Source organism: Pristiophorus japonicus, chromosome 13 (assembly GCF_044704955.1).
Source record: "Pristiophorus japonicus isolate sPriJap1 chromosome 13, sPriJap1.hap1, whole genome shotgun sequence".
In the NCBI taxonomy this organism is placed as follows: domain Eukaryota; kingdom Metazoa; phylum Chordata; class Chondrichthyes; family Pristiophoridae; genus Pristiophorus; species Pristiophorus japonicus.
Genome location: NC_091989.1, coordinates 153,624,965 through 153,645,191, shown reverse-complemented (window position 1 = coordinate 153,645,191; position 20,227 = coordinate 153,624,965). Strand labels below are relative to the sequence as shown.

General features: G+C 42.6%; 2 protein-coding genes across 10 annotated transcripts in view; one reads left to right on the top strand and one right to left on the bottom strand.

Annotated features, from left to right (window-relative positions):
- Nucleotides 1-19,098, bottom strand: part of ankrd11 (ankyrin repeat domain 11) — a 273,694-nt gene extending 254,596 nt beyond the window's left edge. For 4 of the 5 annotated variants that reach the window (XM_070898150.1, XM_070898153.1, XM_070898154.1 and 1 more), the window contains exon 1: nucleotides 8,991-9,112. The gene's annotated coding sequence lies outside the window, so the exon portion shown is untranslated. Of the gene's footprint in view, nucleotides 1-8,990; nucleotides 9,113-18,947 lie in introns of those variants that run through there. The other variant, XM_070898151.1, reaches the window with a different exon arrangement.
- Nucleotides 19,099-19,343: 245 nt separating this feature from the next.
- The window catches only part of spg7 (SPG7 matrix AAA peptidase subunit, paraplegin), a 133,343-nt gene continuing 132,459 nt past the window's right edge, over nucleotides 19,344-20,227 (top strand). For all 5 annotated transcript variants that reach the window (XR_011596368.1, XR_011596367.1, XR_011596366.1 and 2 more), the window contains exon 1: nucleotides 19,344-19,592. Coding sequence is in view for 1 of the 5 variants with exons in the window: in XM_070898149.1 (XP_070754250.1) it covers nucleotides 19,362-19,592 (231 nt within the window). In the remaining 4 variants the exon portion in view is untranslated. The remainder of the gene's footprint in view (nucleotides 19,593-20,227) is intronic.

Genomic DNA, 20,227 nt, shown 5'->3' with positions numbered 1-20,227 from the left:
CTTGGACATAGTTTAATCAGTTATAGAGCAGCAATGCCAGAAGCCACCGACCAACCGTCCAGTTCAGTTGAGAGCAAAATGGAAAACATTTTAAATTTCTGAACACAAATTTACTTTGTGGAACTGGAACGGCTACATTTCGATAATATTTCAAATGTCCATGAAAGCTTAAAATGGGGGCATATAAAATAAATGTGACAATTTAAACTAATTGTGACAAATTCATTATAATCATTGAGGATTATACCTGACCCATTTCAACCTTTAGATGAAGTGATGTGCCTTCATTTGGCACCATTACTACTTCTACTACCAATAATCTATAAAGAAAGTTGCATTTTTAATATATCAATAATATATTTATCATTCCAGGGTCAGTTTTGCATGTAGACTAACTAAACAGACTGTTCTAGTAGCTTACTGCTTGCCTGAAATTTGATCCAATTTCCCAGGCAGCAGGTGATAGTGTGACAGATGCAACCAGCTCTCCATCACGTCTGCCATTTCAGCTGACCCAGAGACAGATGGAAGAAAGGCGATACTGGCCTGATAAGGAACAGATTTCTTCCTTTTATATTATGTTACACATGCCAATTCTCTCCCCTTCTTTTGAAGATATTAAGTCATTGCTAGGGTACAATCCAACAGGCATTAGTTGCTGTCCAGTACCTAGCAAAGTGGTGAATATTAATTTAAGGGCACTGACGGTGAGGATCAGAAGGCAATTTGACTTAAGGGGTATAACAGTCAAGCATAACTCAGTCCTAGCAATAGTCCCTGCTCCAGGGGCCCTAATGCAAACTATAGTGCCCCGACCACCAACCTGGCTGAGATCAGCTATCTGAGCACAGACAATGGATCAAGTGCAAATCTTTCCTGGTCAACATGACTCAGTATACATTGGTCAAGACATCAAGGAAGCAAACAGATTATTTTCACAAAGCTCTCCAAGCCATGTTGCATAAAGGTATGAATCTGTGTACTACTAAGTCATACAGCCCAACTAACTTGCACGTTCTACAATCTGAATGGCATTAGCTGATTTCAGAGGGGCAACAGCATCAGTGTTACAAAAGCTGCCCTTGGTTAGAGGTGGAGAAAAACAGATGAATCAGAATTCCTGTCAGTAATCGCAATCCAGTGACATCTGTTGGAAAACGGACATGTTGGCTGCAAAGCAGACGTGATCATACAGAGAAGGACAGGGTTGAACCGACTGAAATGATGGTAGAATAGTCACCGTTTGCCATGGCAAAAGGAGGAAGAAATTGGAGAGGAGAAAGAAAAAGATATACAACTCTTCTCTCTCGTGGGTAAAAGCACTGTTTGTTAACATACGGAGACATAAACACTGGGAAGGTCCCAAGTTTGCAATCTTGTCTGTAATGAGTTCCCCAAATGCATAGAAACATAGAAAATAGGTGCAGGAGCAGGCCATTCAGCCCTTCTAGCCTGCACCGCCATTCAATGAGTTCATGGCTGAACATGAAACTTCAGTACCCACTTCCTGCTTTCTCGCCATAACCCTTGATCCCCCGAGTAGTAAGGACTTCATCTAACTCCCTTTTGAATATATTTAGTGAATTGGCCTCAACTACTTTCTGTGGTAGAGAATTCCACAGGTTCACCACTCTCTGGGTGAAGAAGTTTCTCCTCATCTCGGTCCTAAATGGCTTACCCCTTATCCTCAGACTGTGACCCCTGGTTCTGGACTTCCCCAACATTGGGAACATTCTTCCTGCATCTAACCTGTCTGAACCCGTCAGAATTTTAAACGTTTCCATGAGGTCCCCTCTCATTCTTCTGAACTCCAGTGAATACAAGCCCAGTTGATCCAGTCTTTCTTGATAGGTCAGTCCCGCCATCCCGGGAATCAGTCTGGTGAATCTTCGCTGCACTCCCTCAATAGCAAGAATGTCCTTCCTCAAGTTAGGAGACCAAAACTGTACACAATACTCCAGGTGTGGCCTCACCAAGGCCCTGTACAACTGTAGCAACACTTCCCTGCCCCTGTATTCAAATCCCCTCGCTATGAAGGCCAACATGCCATTTGCTTTCTTAACCGCCTGCTGTACCTGCATGCTAACCTTCAATGACTGATGTACCATGACACCCAGGTCTCGTTGCACCTTCCCTTTTCCTAATCTGTCACCATTCAGATAATAGTCTGTCTCTCTGTTTTTACCACCAAAGTGGATAACCTCACATTTATCCACATTATACTTCATCTGCCATGCATTTGCCCACTCACCTAACCTATCCAAGTCACTCTGCAGCCTAATAGCATCCTCCTCGCAGCTCACACTGCCACCCAACTTAGTGTCATCCGCAAATTTGGAGATACTGCATTTAATCCCCTCGTCTAAATCATTAATGTACAATGTAAACAGCTGGGGCCCCAGCACAGAACCTTGTGGCACCCCACTAGTCACTGCCTGCCATTCTGAAAAGTACCCATTTACTCCTACTCTTTTGCTTCCTGTCTGACAACCAGTTCTCAATCCACGTCAGCACACTACCCTTAATCCCATGTGCTTCAACTTTGCACATTAATCTCTTGTGTGGGACCTTGTCGAAAGCCTTCTGAAAGTCCAAATATACCACATCAACTGGTTCTCCCTTGTCCACTCTACTGGAAACATCCTCAAAAAATTCCAGAAGATTTGTCAAGCATGATTTCCCTTTCACAAATCCATGCTGACTTGGACCTATCATGTCATCATTTTCCAGGTGCACTGCTATGACATCCTTAATAATGGATTCCATTCAGGTAGGTTGTGGAGTAAATAAAACCAGTGTCCCATTCATGACTACTATTCAATGGCACAGCTGGAAAGTTGTGAAGACTGGAATAAAAACTCAGAAGCTTTGAACCTTCAACTTCCAGTGAATAGTCTGCTTACACTAACTGTTTAGGCTCATTCATGATTAGTACTCAGATGAGTGTTTAGGGGGACTATAACCTGTGGAACCTAACCATCATGAATCACAGAATTTAGGAAAGGGGAAAAATTGGAGAGTGGGAAAGAGGAGGAGGAGGAAGACGACAAAGAAAGAAAATTGTTTTACACTACTCAACTCTTCAAAAAACAACGAAGTCACAGAATCGATGGGCTCAATTTTGCCCAAGCTCGTTTTCTGGCGTATTACCAGAGTTACACACATTTTTTGCCAGAAATATTTTGGCAAAGTTTCCCCGATTGTATAATTCAAAATTTGGCATCACGCAGCATGTCCAGTCACCTCCGGTTGCAGGGGGGGGGGGGGGGGAAAAGAGAAAAAAAAAGAGGGGTGAATGCTGTCTGCGCCAAAAAAACAATGCCGCACCTTCCGTGCAGGTGCAGGGGGAAAAAAAAAATTGACATTATTTCAATGGACTCGCCTGAGGTACAGCTCCGGGTTGGCAATCGGCCATTTTTAAAAGAGCCAGTTGTGTGACAACGTTAAGTGCTGTGTGAGAGCATTGGAAAAATCAGAGCTGCAGCAACACAAAACGCAACGCGGTGCAAGGACCAAGAATTTCTTACAGGATGAAGTGGAGGCACTAGTTACTATGATTGAGACCAGATGGCAGGAGCTGGGCACTAGTAGAGATCACATAAAAGTTCCACCCAAAGAAATGAAGAAACGCTGGAACCAAGTTGCAGAAACACAAAAAGATAGTATGCAGGTACAGCAAGTGATCAGGAAGGCCAATGGAATCTTGGCCTTTATTGCAAAGGGGATGGAGTATAAAAGCAGGGAAGTCTTGCTTCAGCTATACAGGGTATTGGTGAGGCTACACCTGGAATACTGCGTGCAGTTTTGGTTTCCATATTTCCAAAAGGATGTACGTGCTTTGGAGGCAGTTCAGAGGAGGTTCACTAGGTTGATTCCGGAGATGAGGGGGTTGACATGAGGAAAAGTGGAGTAGGTTGGGCCTCTCCTCATTGGAATTCAGAAGAATGAGAGGTGATCTTATTGAAACGTGTAAGATTATGAGGGGGCATGACAAGTTGGATGTGGAGAGAATGTTTCCACTGATGGGGGAGACTAGAACTAGAGGGCATGATCTTAGAATAAGGGGCTACCCATTTAAAACAGATGAGGAGAAATTTCTTCTGAGGGTTGTAAGTCTGTGGAATTCGCTGCCTCAGAGAGCTGTGGAAGCTGAGACATTGAATAAATTGAAGACAGAAATAGAGAGTTTCTTAAATGATAAGGGGTTATGGGGAGCGGGTAGGGAAGTGGCTGATCTTATTGAATGGCGGAGCAGGCTCGAGGGGCCGTATGGCCTACTCCTGTCCCTATTTCTTATGTTATGTAAGATTACTGCGCAATGGTAACCACCACGAGATCTGGAGGCCAGTGTAAACGGAAGTAGCAGGACCTTGGGTCAAGTAGTTAGTGCAAGTAATATTTTCATTTATTCAATGGAATTGCAATTGTAAATATGCCCAGCTGTATATGTCCCACCCAGCAGAAAGACACCCTCTCTAAAAAGTTGCATTTTCATCTTTACAGAGGAAGGTGGCACATAATAAAAAAGGGAAAGAACTCAAACAGGAGCAGGCCCGGCAAATCTGCACCCACTGACATCCTTGGAAGAGAGCGTTGCTGCTTTGATGGATCCTGCCTGGAGAAAAGCAACCACCACTGCACAAGCTGGGCCCACACTCGAGGGAGAGGGCAAGTCTTTCAAATTCCACAGTCTGGCTTTGCTCAATGTTAAGTTCTGCGCAGGCTAGCTGTGCTTCGATTCCTGGGGATGTCTCTGTCGGCTATGCTTCAGTTGATGCAATGTGCTATCATTCATCGTGGTCTTTCAAATCAGCCTGCGCTATGTGAGCCTACTCATGCAACCCACCTTTCCCCCTCCTCCTCTACTGCTAACCATTTGTCTGTGTTCTGTTATATTTTGCAGAACTTGAAGCCAACCCTGACGATGCAGAAGAATATTCAGGCGAGGACGAGCCTGAAGAGAACGTCTTCCAATCCCACCTTCTAGACCAAGAGCATAGGGGCGAGGGGGAGGTGGAGGGAAATGGATGAAGCCCCATCTCTTGTGCTCATTTTGGAGGAGGTGCAGGTGCAGGTGCACCCATCGAGTTGCTAGCCCCTTCCCTGACTAGTGGTTTGAGTGTTGGTGGGACATTCCATGGTTTCCCACTGTCCGAGGCTGCGGGTTCCAGTGGTGTGGTGCAGCGAGGCACACCCAGGGCCTCACCTTACGAGGCTGCGGGTTCCAGTGGTGTGGGCCATTCCCGTGGGGAGGAGGGGAAGGAGAGCTCGACTGCGCTCGCCTGAGGTGCAGGATCTAACAGATGTGCTTCAGATGATGGCAATGAGTGGGGAGAGCATTGACCCAACGCGCTCACTCCTGTACACCATCAGTGGGGTGGGTGATGAGGTAAGCAGGACTGTCGGGAGAAGTAACAGCAAACTCATGAGAAATGGGAATGATGAGTGAAGGAATATCTCAGTGAGCTGAAACCACGTCAGTGACCATGAGGGAGTGAATGTCACAGGTAGGTGATGCGCTGTCAGTGAACATCAGGGAGGGAATGTCAGAGATGGTGCAAACACTATCACTGAACATGAAGGAGGGAATGTCACAGGTAGTTGAGACAGTTTTGCTCAACATGAGGGAGGAAATGTTGCAGGTCGTTGACACTGTCAGGGCGCATGAGGGACGACATGTTGGAGTTAGCAATAAGGGAACATGCCCAGACCTCACGCCCAATGACACAATCAACTGCCACTCCCACTCCCACTCCAATCCCCACACCAGCCTCGGAAGAGCCACAAGCCAGGCCTTCCACATTGCCGCGTGCCACCCCCTGCCCCCCATAACAGGTGCGCACTACCCGAGATCTTAGAAAGAATCAGCTTGATACCAACCCCAGAAACACTGCGCCACTGCCTGTGGGCAGGGGTGGTGGGAGTCACCAGGAACAAGCGCAACGGGCGGTCTTAGAATAAGGTGGAGAGATGGGTGCAGCCTTTCTTTGCTGCTGCTATTATTGTAACTGTTGTTCTCAAATTAAAAGATTTTTGTAAGTTATGTAAATTTACAAGTTTAAAAGTTTGCAAGTGATCTTAACTGAAAACTTTAAAGTTTGATACAAGAATAATTTTATTAAAGTGAAGTGCAAAGAATTGTTAAACTTTTGAATAAAATATATTTTATATTAAAACTTAATCATTTCCATTATTTGTTTCATTAACACAACAGTACGGAATAGGTCCAAACAGTAAACATGGTCCATGTGGAATAGGAATAATTGTCGCTGAGCCTTCAGGCAGCAAAGCGTTCGCAGATGAGCTGCTAGCGCAAGGCTTGAGCAATCCGTTAAAGGGCACAATGGCCCGCCGACCTCCGCCGTCGTGCTTCGGGTTCAGGTACTTTGCATGGCTTCCTTGTCCTCCTGCTCATCACCTGCATCTTCCTCGTCATTATCATCAGCCACTCTCACCTCAGGTTGCTCTTCTACCAGCTGCTGCTACCTCATGGCTAAGTTATGCAGCATACAACAGTGAACTGACTGATAATCTAAGGGGAGCATAGCAAGTAGCCTCCGGAATGGTCCAGGCATTGGAAATGCTGTTTCAAGATGCCAATGGTCCTCTATGATGCTGCGCATCGCAATGTGCGACATGTTGTAATCCCGGTCAGCTTCCGCTGGGTTAGGTGGAGGGGAGTCATGAGCCAGGTGGCGAGGCCGTACCTTGTGTCTCCCAGTAGCCAGCTCTACCCTTCTGGCTGCTGCTGAGACATGGCAGATATAACACTCTCGTGTAGGATGAACACATCATGGGTGCTCCCAGGGTATCTTGCATCAACTGACATGATATGATGGATGTCGTCACACACACGAGCTGTACATTAATGGAATGGAAGCCTTTTCTGTTCCTGTGCATCTCAGAATCCTCCAAAAAGGTGCTCACAAGGCAATGTGAGCACAATCAATGCAGCCCTGTACCTTTGGGAAGCCAGCAATCCCGGAGAAGCCCACAGCCCTGGGCGGTTATGGGGAATTTTATGTAGGGATTCCTCCAGGCATATAGTGCAGCTGTCACCTGCCGAATGCAGACATGTGTTGCACATTGAGAAATGGCACACATCCCCAGTTGGAGCTTGAAACAATCCGGAGGCATGGAATGAAAGTGCAGCTATAACCTTCACTTCAATTGACAAAGCAGTCCTCCTTACGCTTCGAGGTTGCAGGTCTGCTTTAACCAACTCACAGATCTCAGTTACAACTTCTTTGCGGAAACGCAGCCTTCTGGCACAGTCTGCATCACTCAGGTGCAGGTACGAACGTGTATCTCAATATACCCGAGGTGGGAAAGGCCTCCTGCCCAGCACCCTACGGGCTCTGATGTTCCTCGTGCGATGACATCGAATCAATTATCTCCTACATAGCACCATGATGCAGGAGGCTCGCACCAGGTATGGCCTAGTCAATATTGCCCCCATAGTTAAATTTTACCTTTGCAAGAAGCTCAAAATGGCAGGAAGGAAAGTTTCTTTGTTCTCTCCCCAAGGTCTGTATGGATGGACTACACCAAAGTCTTGTGACTTCTCCTCCCACACACCCCAAAACTCATTGCAGTCTTGTGCCTGGTGCAGCAGCCTTCCGATCGCCACCTTCCCCCTACCAGGGCGTGTTTTCCAGCTGAGCCCAATTCTGACAGCTGACGCTACGACCCTCCAGCCCTGCTTGAAGACGTTCGATGGTGGCGTGAGTAAAAAAAAAATGAAAACTTCAGAAATCCAAAACACTTCCATGTACTCCGTTGAAAGGTAAAAAAAGTTAAACTTTATTGTGGATATTTAAAGTGTTCTTGGCTCCCTCCAAAAACTTTGATGAAAAACAACGGTGTCTTTCAGCGCCAATTTCTTAATGTGCGCTGCTTTCTGTTAACTCACCAGAAGGTTTCTTGGGAGTGGCCAGATACGCTGACCTAGGATTAAAAAAGTGGGGGCAAACTGCAAAAAATAATAAACTGGCGCATACACATAAAAAAAACCTAACCTTGAAAAATCATAACTAAAGCAGTTACGCCAGCAGATTCCAGGTGGAAACTTTGAATTAAATACTTATGTCAGAAAAAGAGGCGCACGCCAAAAAACCAGCGCAAATGACCCAGGAAAATTGAGCTCCATATCTCAAATTGTACCAGAAATTATTCTTCCCCTACATTGGTGGGTTAAATTTTCTATTTAATTGTTTTTATTTAACATGAGGATCTCCAACACAGGTATCAGCTTAAAATATTATCCACACATTGAATAAAAGCAGTAACCTACTAATCAGAATATAATTTCACGTCAAATATTCCGTTTCCTCCAAGCACTGCAAATTCCTCGTCTCAAAATGCAGCAGCCAAAGGCTGCAATTTTTTATAAAATTAGAAATAGATCTTAAAAATTTATGTGAAACCTTGCAATTTCCACTTTCGGTGCGAGCAAACTGAAAGTGACAACGAATCAACATATATTTACAAACAATGAATCGTAAATAGATTAACCAAATGAAGATAAAATGTCTTCTACAAACTGCATTTTGTTGCTGCTGACGGTGTTTATAATTATGCTTCATATACATAAAACTTTTCATTTGTCTCCGATAAAATATAATTCCAGAGCAATAAACTCAAATTATACACGAACAACGACACTGCAGAAACAAAGTCCCAGTAATAATCGAAAAAACGCAATCGATCGCATGCTTCGCATAACTGCAAATTTTGCAAGTTTTAGTAAATACAGGTAAACTAGTGAATACTATTTAAAAAAACAAATTCATTTCGTGCTTTATTTCGGTATGGGAAGCAAAGACTTTTTTGTGCTAATTACAGCGCATGGCTCAGGACTGTGAGCACAGGAATGCAAACACATACACGTTCCCAGCACAATCATTGTACTCCCAACACAGTCAATGCAAATTATACCGGGCTTATCTCTCTCCTGCCTTTTCAATTTGCTGCAGCCCTCCTTTACTCACCGGTCCAGTGTGGCCCCCCTATCCCCGACCGCTCTCCTCATGCGAGTCCCAGGCTGCGTTCTCCCATTCACAGTCCCACTCCGGGGCCCAGCCGAATGTTTTCAGACCTCAATCCGCACCACTCCGATCTTGGCCGGAAATTTACCCCCCCCCCCCACCCCCTCTCAACCTCCTTCGGAATAAATAAAACCGATCATAAGAACAAACACAAATACACGTATCACGGCTTTAAGAATTTTAAAACACCCGGTTCCACTCCAGCACCACCGCGGGGACAAAAAAGAGCAGCTTTAATTTACGGAAAATAATTCCGAAACATTAGAAAAAAACGTTTCCAAACGGCCTTTGACTTTCCGCGGGCATAACTTAAAACAACGCCTCCCATTGGTCCCTGAGTGGTCACGCGGCAGCCCAGCCGACGACGACTGCAACAAGCTTCCCGACTGGTTGAACCAGCTACCGGAAGTGTTTTTGTTTCTCGGAGGAAAACATTAAACCATTTCTAAAATCGAAACTTATTTTAGCTACCTTTGCAATACGCGGAAATAGTTTTCAAAATAAATACAGTAAGCATCTCCAGTTCCACACATTGACCTCTGACCTCACCTGAATCACGTGACTGGATTGCCATGCCTTGTGTTGTGTTGATGTCACGCTTCTCCCTCGCTTGCTCTGCGCTGAGTTCTTGTCCTCCAACTTGATTGCTTTTGTCCTTTAACATTTGCAGAGGGGTTTGCACCAAATAATCTGCAGTTTCCCAAACTGTTTTGTTTGGGTGGTTAAAGTGAAAGTTCTTCTGTCGGTTGTAAAGATATGTATTGAAAATGATCTCTTTGGAAATCATTTAATCAACACTAGATATTAACTTTTTGCCGACTATTAGATTTTTTTACACAGTGGAATTTGGAAAAAAAACTCTGATTCATATACTGTAGGATATGTTAGATTTTTGTCCGCAATGTCAGAAAATAGTCTTCCCTTATCTGTGGAGGCTTTGCTTTCTAGACGAACAATAGCAGGAAGTTGAAAAAAACTGAAGAACAACAATCGGGAAGTGAAAGGAAAAGAAGAAAGCTGTGTAACAAACCAAAATTTTGCTATAAATATAAACTGCCCCAATGGAAGTTAGTTTAAAATGAAAAATACATCATGGACTACAAAGTTTACTGTTCTTAATTTTAACCAACCAGCAACTTTAGCTAGAGTTATGATCTTTCCAAATGATGAGCTCCTGGTTTTAATCATGTTGTCAAGGGAAGTGACAAACCGAGGACAGAGAGAGACAATACACCTTCAGAGGCTTTGTTTAAATTTGCCATTTTTAACTTATCCTTTGAGATGTGAACAACACAGAGCAATGGCAGATGATGGCATTATTTATTACCTGTCCCTACTTATCCCTAAGGCATTAAGTGTTACTAATCGAGACTCATCTTTTGTTTCTTAACTTGTGCCACTACCATCTCATTTTTGCCCATCATCCCTTTTGTTTCTTAAATCTCTTCTCCCTTCCATCCGATCACAGAATTTCCCTTTTGTTCTTTCCTCCCCTCCCCCTTTCAGTGACCCTGCACTTCCTTAAGAATCTGTTACATCTCAAACTTTTCCAGTTTTCAGAACATAAGAAATAGGAGTAGGCCATAAGGTCCCTCGAGCCTGCTCTGCCATTCATTAAGATCATAGCTGATCTGATCATGGACTCAGCTCTACTTTCCTGCCCGCTCCCCATAACCCCTTATCCACTTATCAATTAAGAAACTGTCTATTTCTGTCTTAAATTTAAATGTCATAGCTTCCACAGCTCCCTGAGGCAGCGAATTCCACAGATTTACAACTCTGAGAGAAGAAATTTCTCCTCATCTCTGTTTTAAATGGGCGGCCCCTTATTCTAAGATCATGCTCTCTAGTTCTAGTCTCCCCCATCAGTGGAAACATCCTCTCTGCATCCACCTTGTCAAGCCCCCTCATAATCTTACACGTTTCGATAAGATCACCTCTCATTCTTCTGAATTCCAATGAGTAGAGGCCCAACCTACTCAACCCTTATAGGTCAACCCCCCCATCCCCGGAATCAACCTCGTGAACCTCTGAACTGCCTCCAAAACAAGTATATCCTTTTGTAAATATGGAAACCAAAACTGCACACAGTATTCCAAGTGTGGCCTCACCAATACCTTATATAGCTGCAGCAAGACTTCCTTGTTTTTATACTCCACCCCCTTTGCAATAAAGGCCAAGATACCATTGGCCTTCCTGATCACTTGCTGTACCTGCTTACCATCCTTTTGTGTTTCATGCACAAGTACCCCCAGATCCCGCTGTACTGCGGCACTTTGCAATCTTTCTCCATTTAAATAATATGACAAAGGGTCACAGACCTGAAACGTTAACTCTGTTTCTCTCCACAGATGCTGCATGACCTGCTGAGATTTCCAGAGTTTTTTGTTCTTATATTAGAGTAGGACTGGAGTCACATAAAGGTCAGACAAGGCACAGATGAGAGATTCTCCTCCCTGAAGGACATTAGTGAACCAGTTGGGTTTTCAATAACAATAAAGTAGCTTTCATTGTTATTTTTTGGTGCTAGCCTCTAAATTTATTGAATTCAATTTCACAACTTGCTGTGGTGACATATAATCTCATAACATCTGCATTTTTTATGGAATGCCATAATCAGTAGGCAACCACACCAATTAAATATTGCTGCCTCCAAAATCTCCCAACCAACATCCATGACTTGAGAGAAGGAAGACATAACAGGGTGGAAAAACTAACACTTAAAGTAGTATTAATTCCTCCTGCGCTGAAGATTTTTTAAACACAATGGCGTATAAGGAAAAATCTTTAATAAAAGAAATAATGTAGCTTGGAAGTTTTTTTTACTTTTTGAAAGTACTTTTACTTTGGAAGTTGAATCTAATCTATATAAAGAAGAGACTTGCGTCAGAGATGCATCGTGGATCTTGTAATTTTCACCCTGCTCCTATGGAACTACGATGTCCAGAATGTACTGTCACATCCCATGTCACATGTCAACCATCGGAAACTTATAAATAATTGAGAGTGCCCAGCCCAGCAGTGGAAAAAAACATTCAAAAATGAAGATAATTCAATTCTTTTTGACAGAGCATTTGCTCGGCAACATTCAATTTTGTTATATATGCAGATTATAGACATACTCTCTGTGTAGTCACTGTATAGTTGCATAAGATGGAGACTTGTTATTTGATGTACTGTCAATAAGGTTTACACTGTGTATATACTGTGCTGGCACTACTCGAGGGTGCAACTGGTGGAGACCGGGGTTTCCTGCCCCTGTGGCAGAGGCTGTCCACCAGAGGGCACTGCGGTGGGAGATCTGAGGGTCACTTGCATAGGTGTGCAGGGCCCAGTATAAAAGACTGCCCACCATGCTTGTGCCTCACTCTGGAGTTAAGAATAAAGGACCAAGGTCACTACAGTTTGAGTACATCACATTGCCTCGTGGAGTCATTCATAAGTGCATTACAGACATAACAAATTCTATATAGAAATTCCAAACCAGTCAAACATCCCATTTATCTGTGACCTCAATCAGAAAAAAAATAACGATTGTGCTGCAAGAATAGCTAAATAGCAAAAGAAAAAGAAAATCTCAGGAGACATCATATATAACCAAGATCTCGTCCCATAAGCACATGCAGGAATCATCTAACAAAATGGTGATTGAACAGCAAATCAAACCTTGACATTGGGCCACGAAGGAGGAATTCAGTATCAGTGTAGATACAGTATCTACAGATAAAATGTATAGCGATGACTCATGGTCTACCATGGAATCTTTATTTGACATTCAGTTGACCTGCTACAAAGACTCATCATGACATGCTGACAATCTTGCTCTAACTGTGGCATAGAACGTAAATTTGTTCAGTATAGAACTTAAATTTGTTCGGTATATCTTTCTAATAAACAGGAGCAAAATATTATTACCGAGTACCTGGAGGCATTTAATGTTTTATTGTATTCATAGCAATACACCAATGGTTTATTTTATGTGTATCTGTGGAAATAAGGTATGCCTGAATAAATGTCTAATCTATTCACAAAAAAGCAGTTTCATAGTCTCTGTTTTACTCCATTATTTAGTCCACAATGGAATAAATAATGAGGCAAAGTATCAAATAGATGCTGTAGAATTTAGTAAAAAGATACACCTTTTAAAATTGATTTTACATTGGATGTATTAATTTGTGCTGAACTGCTATTTTCAGGGATGTAAGATTAGTCAACGATTTGTGCCTAATGGGTTAAGAGAGAATTTCAAATGTACGATCAACACTGTCCATGCTCTGCTGATGCCAACAAAAGTGACTTCTCCGCTCTCTGTCTATGTTACTGCCACCTTATCGAGCAATAGGGGCCTAACTGTAAGCAATGTCCAAAGTCATTTCTCTAGTCAATGTTGATTTACTCTGGAGGATGCATCTCCATATCAGCTTCCAAGCATCCTACAAAGAACAAAACTATCATTCTTTGCCATTGCTGAATTCTCAGTGTTTTGAGTTCCATCGTTGTACTCACATCCGTGCACCTGCCAAGAATATGCAAGTCTGTACAAACAGAAAAGACTTGTATTCTATGAGTGTTCAGTGGTATGGAATGCCAACAGCATAATTCCAGATTTGTGTGCCAACTAACCCTGGCACCACCTACAACTCACTTATCCTTGTTAATTTGGACCGAGGCAGGAAGTTTCTGCAAGAACAATTGATGAGTGAAGGGTCATTAAGCTATAGCTGTTCAGTATCACTGAATTCTGTGTTATTTTAATATATTGACGATCTCTTTTTGGGTAGGTCTTTCGACTGCAGCGGTGTAAAGAAAGAAAGACTTGCATTTATATAGTGCCTTTTACAACCACCAGATGTCTCAAAGCATTTTACAGCCAATGTCGTACTTTTTGGAGTATAGTCACTGTTGTAATGTGGGAAACGCAGCAGCTAATTTGTGCACGGCAAGCTCCCACAAACAGCAATGTGATAAACTGTTTTTGTTACGTTGAATGAGGAATAAATATTGGCCAGGACACCAGGGATAATCCCCTGCTCTTCTTTGAAATAGTGCCATGGGATCCTTTACGTCCACCTGAGAGAGCAGACGGGGCCTCGGTTTAACGTTTCATCCGAAAGACGGCATCTCAGACAGTGCAGCACTCGCTCAGCACTGCACTGAAGTGTCAGCCTAGATTTGTGTGCTCAAGTCCCTGGAGTGAGACTTGAACCCACAACCTTCTGACTCAGAGGCGAGTGTGCTTCCTACTGAGCCACAGCTGACAGCTGTAGTGGGCGTTACACCATCACAAATATAGTCACTGAGCTTAAAAATTTAACCTATTGAATTAATTCTTACAATATATTTCGCAGTCTTTATTCCTGTTGGATTAAACACTAAACCTATGCAAATGCTTCTAAGTTCTGTTTTATTTGACCCTGAGATGTGCGACCATATCCTCTCCATCACCAAGACAGCCTACTTCCATCTCCGTAATATCGCCCATCTCTGCCTCAGTTCATCTGTTGCGGAAACCCTTATCCATACCTTTGTAATCTCCTGGCTGGCTTCCCACCTACCACCTTCCGTAACTTGAACTCATCCATAACTCTGCTGCCTGTAGCCTAACTCACACCATCCCGTTCATCCATCATCCCTGTGCTCGTGAACCTATGTTGGCTCCCAATCCGGCAATGCTCAGTTTTAAAATTCTCATCCTTATTTTCAAATCCCTCCATGGTCTCTCCCCTCTTTATCTCTGTAACCTCATCCAGCCCTACAACCCTTCAAGATCTCTGGCTCCTCCAATTCTTATACTTGCACTCCCCTGATTTTCTTCACTGCACTATTGGTGGCAGTGCCTTCAACTGCCTAGGCCCTAAGCTCTGAAATTCCCTCCCTAAATCTCTCTGCCTCTCTTCCTCACTCTCCTCCTTTAAGACCCTTCTTAAAACCTATCTCTTGGACTAAGCATTGGGTCACCTGTCCTAAAATCTCCTTATGTGAGTTGGTATCAAATTCTGTTTGAAAATGTTCCTGTGGAGTGCCTTGGGACGGTTTAATATGTTAAAGGCGCTATATAAATACAAGTTGTTATTTTTGTTAAAGACTCTCAATTTCTGAAGACTTACTTCAAAAGCTCTTTACAGCTTTCTAGTCAATTTTAAATCCTTCGGAGTTGAGAGAGCAAAGTATGACCTAAAATAACTTTAATTACGACAAAAGAACTCACTTAAGGAAATGATCGTCACTAACCAATCAACATGGATCCTTTTTGAAAATATTGAACTAAACAGACATGTGACAGAAACTATAGTTGCCAAAATTTAGTTAATTTGGCAAAATACCGACTTTTCATTTGACGCTTTGCTCCTTTTTGTTTTCCTGGTGTCTAACTCATGATAAGGGGACAGAATTCTGATATCAATTGTTGTTCCAAGGTTATTGCTAGGTTGGTGACCTAATCTATCAAAGGACCATTATGCATTAATCAACATTATTGATCTGCAATTTTGGGCAGGTTAGTTCAAGCTGGCACATATTTTAACTGGAAACACCTCATCATATTATGATGGATGAATATCTAATTTGTGTTGCAAACATTTCTCGACATGCATGGATTAACCTCTAACTTTCCCAGAAGTAATTCAGTATTTCTACAATGGCATATAATACTCCTATAGCTGGGAGCAGAAGGAACAGTTACTGTTTCGGCTTAGCAGGACACATTATAAACAATATATTCTTTGAATTTTGAGTGTAATGCCATGGGACATCCTTCGAGTAGCCTTGAAATTTAGTGCAGCGGTTCAAGAAGAACGCCCAACTAGGGATAGGCAATAAAGGCTGGCCTTGCTCACTTACCGAGATTTTGTTTTAAACTTTGTAATGGATGGGTTAGAATGCCACTGGAAAAAGATTGAGAGTTTATGACCCATTGATGTCAGGTCCAGAAAGGGTCGAAAAGTAATGATGATAAAGTCTTGCAGCCTCATAAAGAGATGGCAATTGCTTTTTGGTCTTTACCTTGTGGAGTGTTGCCTGGGTGGAAAGGCAGGGAGGAAATTGGCCGAGGAGGACTGTATATATGTTACAGAATCCGCCTGATATTCCTTCCTTTAATTTAAAGAGAGGGAAAATCAGGCAAGTTGTGTTACCATTGTATGATCCTCTGCAACTGATTTCTCTCTCTGCCTCTCCACTCTGGCAATGCTAATGTCCAAGCAGTGAAGACAAAATCAACCCAATGGAAATTAATTTCTGCAGTAGTATAATCAGTTTCTAACTAGATTTTGAAATAATCACATGTCTCTCCTTATTTCCATTTTTTTCTAAAGATAATAAACAGATTTCTGAACCTCTTTCAGTTCAATGATTTAAGTCCTGGAATTAACCTTGTTTCTCTTCTTCATAAGCTTTCCAAATTCTGTGTTTTCTTGATTTAAAGAGTATTTAAATGATTAGTAATTTCACAGCTGAACAAAATATAAACATTGAGGAAGTCTCATGATATTAGGAGGTTAATGTTATTTTTAAAAATCTTACACCCAACTTTTGTGGGATACAAGTTGTCAAAACAAAATACCCTATGAAGCTTCAGAAAATGACACGATATTGTGACTTTTTAAGGATTTATTCCAAATTAGATTGTCTCAACAGGGCTCTGAGACTCAGAAAAATCCAGTTATCCGCAGTTAGTCCAGTCAATTAAATTTATAAAAAATTAATTGTCCACCTTGAAAGTGCTGATAATATGAAGCACTCTTATGTCAGGAATTCCAGCAGTAATATTAATTCTGGCTTGCATGACAATCTCAAGTTTAATGGAACTGTATAGAATAATTAATACCACCAAAATGTTGGTTAATGTTCAACCTCTACCTGAACAGTGTGTGTTAAAAATGTGTTTTTTACCTTGAGAGTAGTTATTTCTTTTAAAAAATGTCGTTGACTTGCTCGGTAAATAAATTAGTGTTAGCAACCCTCGTTTTGACTGTGGCTAATCCTTTGACATTTGCACAGTGCTCGAATGAACACATAAAAATTCTCACCCTGTAACAGGAGAAGGTGTGACAACGGGTGATAGCTGACTTCTTGGGGCCAGCTCTCACTCACAGCTTTTTAGTTACACAGGTTAATTTCCTGTTTTCATTGTTTTTCTAAATTACTGTGCCAGTTGTTTATTCTACTTACTTTTTCTACATTTTTACTACTTTCTTTTGATCATCGGCACTTTAACTCCCACCTCTGTGCTGGTCATTCTACTATGACACCTTGTCTTCACTTGAGGCCTGGTGCCTCTGTGTGCTGTTCTTCAACCTATTCTGGTGCTGAGCTGAGCTGATATGAGGTCTGGGAACACCAGTAGTGCTTGGCCGCACTATGGTATCATTAACATGTTGAGACTTAGGTGGCCCTCATCTCAGGGTTTTCTGACTCCCAGCCAGTTTCTTCACAGTTTACATTGCCACTGCAGGCCCATGGGTGGCCTGGTCATGTATCCTGACACCTACATGAGCAAGTATCTGAGGGCACTGGCTGGAATGGATACACAAGCTGTTGCCAGAGGACATGATGCAATCATGAAGGCAGACTCTACCCATGCCACTTCTGCTTTGTCCTGGATCTGAGCAATCAGTGTTTAGCAACAGGGTAGACCTTATGGTATCAGATCCTGCAGGCCTTCAGAGATGGCATCTCAAATTATTGGAAGCCGGTTACCATCATTCTCTCCCAACAATCCCCAAAGGCCTGAAGGCCAATGGACAAAGCATGTCGTGGAGGCCTCTCTGTCAAGGGAAATAGATGCAAAAGTTCTGAGCAGGGTGCTCAGTGCTTCCATGTGAGTGTAATGCTCATCCAGCATCCTCCTTTTTTGGAGTAGGACACCAGAGACCTGATTTCACAGGCTCAGAAGCCAGGGAATGACTTCTGCAGAGCCTTTGCTCTCCACTATTTGATCCTGCTTTCTTCTGACTCCTCTGTCACCATAAGAAAGAAAACAAAGACTTGCATTTATATAATGCCTTTCATGACCACACGTCCCAAAGCGCTTTACAGCCAATGAAGTACTTTTGAAGTGCAGTCACTATCATGATATAAGAAATTACTGTAATGAGGGTAATGATTAAAAGAGTGCCATGCATATAAAGAGACTGCAAGGCAGAGTTGGGGTTGGGGTGGGGTAAAGGTAGCTTACCTTGGCTGCACTGGTGAGTTAATTAAACTTCTCCCTGCACTGCAAAGGAGTCCTGGGGCTCAAGGATGTGGCAGTGAATGGTGGTAAGTTGTAGTGTCAAAAGATTTACAGAAGAGAACATTTCACTGATGAGACATGCTCTGAAGCCCCTTGCAGCACTATGCTGTTGTTTTTCTCCACAAAAAGGTAGCATTTAAAACACTATATTAGCTCAATGTATCATGTTGAAACATTTTTATAAATCTTTGGAAACATATGCATCACATCCTTAATTCATTATCTCCTGTATTCTACGTTTTAAAGTTCAAGCTTGGGATCACAAAAAGACGGGCATTTATATAGCGCCTTTCATGACCACCGGGCATCTCAAAGCATTTTACAGCCAGTGAAATACTTTTGGCATGTAGTCACTGTTGTAATGTGGGAAATGCAGCAGCCAATTTGCACACAGCAAGTTGCCACAAACAGCACTGTGACAATGACCAGATAATCTGTTTTTGTTATGTTGATTGAGGGATAAATATTGGCCAGGACACGGGGATAACTCCCCTGCTCTTCTTCGAAATAGTCCCATGGGATCTTTTTACGTCCACCTGAGAGGGACCAAGGGGCCTCGGTTTAACGTCTCATCCAAAAGACGGCACTCCCTCAGCACTGCACTGGAGTATCAGCCTAGATTTATGTGCTCAGGTCTGGGAGTGGGACACCACTAATTCCTCATTTACCTCAGCTTCTCTCCTCCTCTTGTTAACTTTGGTGGTGTTCTGCACTGTGGCCCGCAGTCCTTCAAGTAGTTTCCTTAATAAATAAAACTATTTTCTCCAACAAAACCTGCAATACTTTTTGACCTATTTCTAGTAGTACAATTAACCATATTTGACTCTTTGGCAGCCGGCACGCAGAGAGGAAAAAATAAGATTGCGGGGAAAAGCAAATCGGTTTTAGAAATTGCAAAATAATTCACAAAGTGCACTGTTTTGCTGCAGAGCAGAGTCATTCTGTCAATCACGCCGAGAATTTGCCAGTCGCAACCTGCGAGAGGCTATGTTCAGCCACGCCCCCTAACCGAGAGCGTGCTGCGCTTGCGCGGAAGCGTTTCTTACGTAACAGATTGTTGTTGCGGGCGGAGTTGGTTAAAAATGGCCGCCTGGTTAGTCTTGCAGCAGCAGAGGGGCTGTGGGAGAAATCTTCGATCAGTTTTGTGGTCTTGCAGGGATAAGCTTATGCAATTTCGGACTTTCAGTTTGAAAGCTGTTTTCCAGGGAGAAACCCTGGGTCGGGACTTTGTCTGTAGAAGTTGTGACTTTCGAAGGACGCGTTATGTTTTTAGAAGATCTTGCTGTCACCAAGGCAGAGATCCTATTTTGAAGGTGAGTGAGTGTTTATATTGCTCTTGAAGAAAATGTTAGGATGACATTTTGTTTATAATAACTTTGATGTTTATTGCTGAACATATGAGATGGTTGCACGAGTTCTGTACTTTCTACGTAGGATTTCAAAATCAATAATCAATGAAGGCCAGACATTAAATTAGAGAGAGTAAAGCAGAATGTCACTGCAAAATAAGTTAGGCCATTAGGCTTAAAGACAAACTTCAATTATTGAAAAATAGATTTAGAATAGAATGCTTCAGCAGAGAGAAACAACCATTTGGCCAATCATGTATGTGCTGGTGTTTTTCTTCCCATGAGCCACTAAGTCTAATGCCCTGTACCATTTAGGACAGATGTTCGGAAGAACTTCTTCATGCACCAAGAGTTAAATGTTTGGAACAATCTGTCAGTCCAGGTGTAATGTATTTGCTTTGTGTTCTTTGCTTAAGAATTCATGGCAGCACATTGCGATTAAGAACTAGTTGGTTTATTAGCAAAGGTTTAACAATCACACTACACATTACCAGTTCATCCACCAGGCTCATAACCACCTGCCTCATCTTGAACACCCTGGACCCAACTGGCTGGGGTTTTATTGAGTCATGTGAATATTACATGACTGGCTAAGCCAC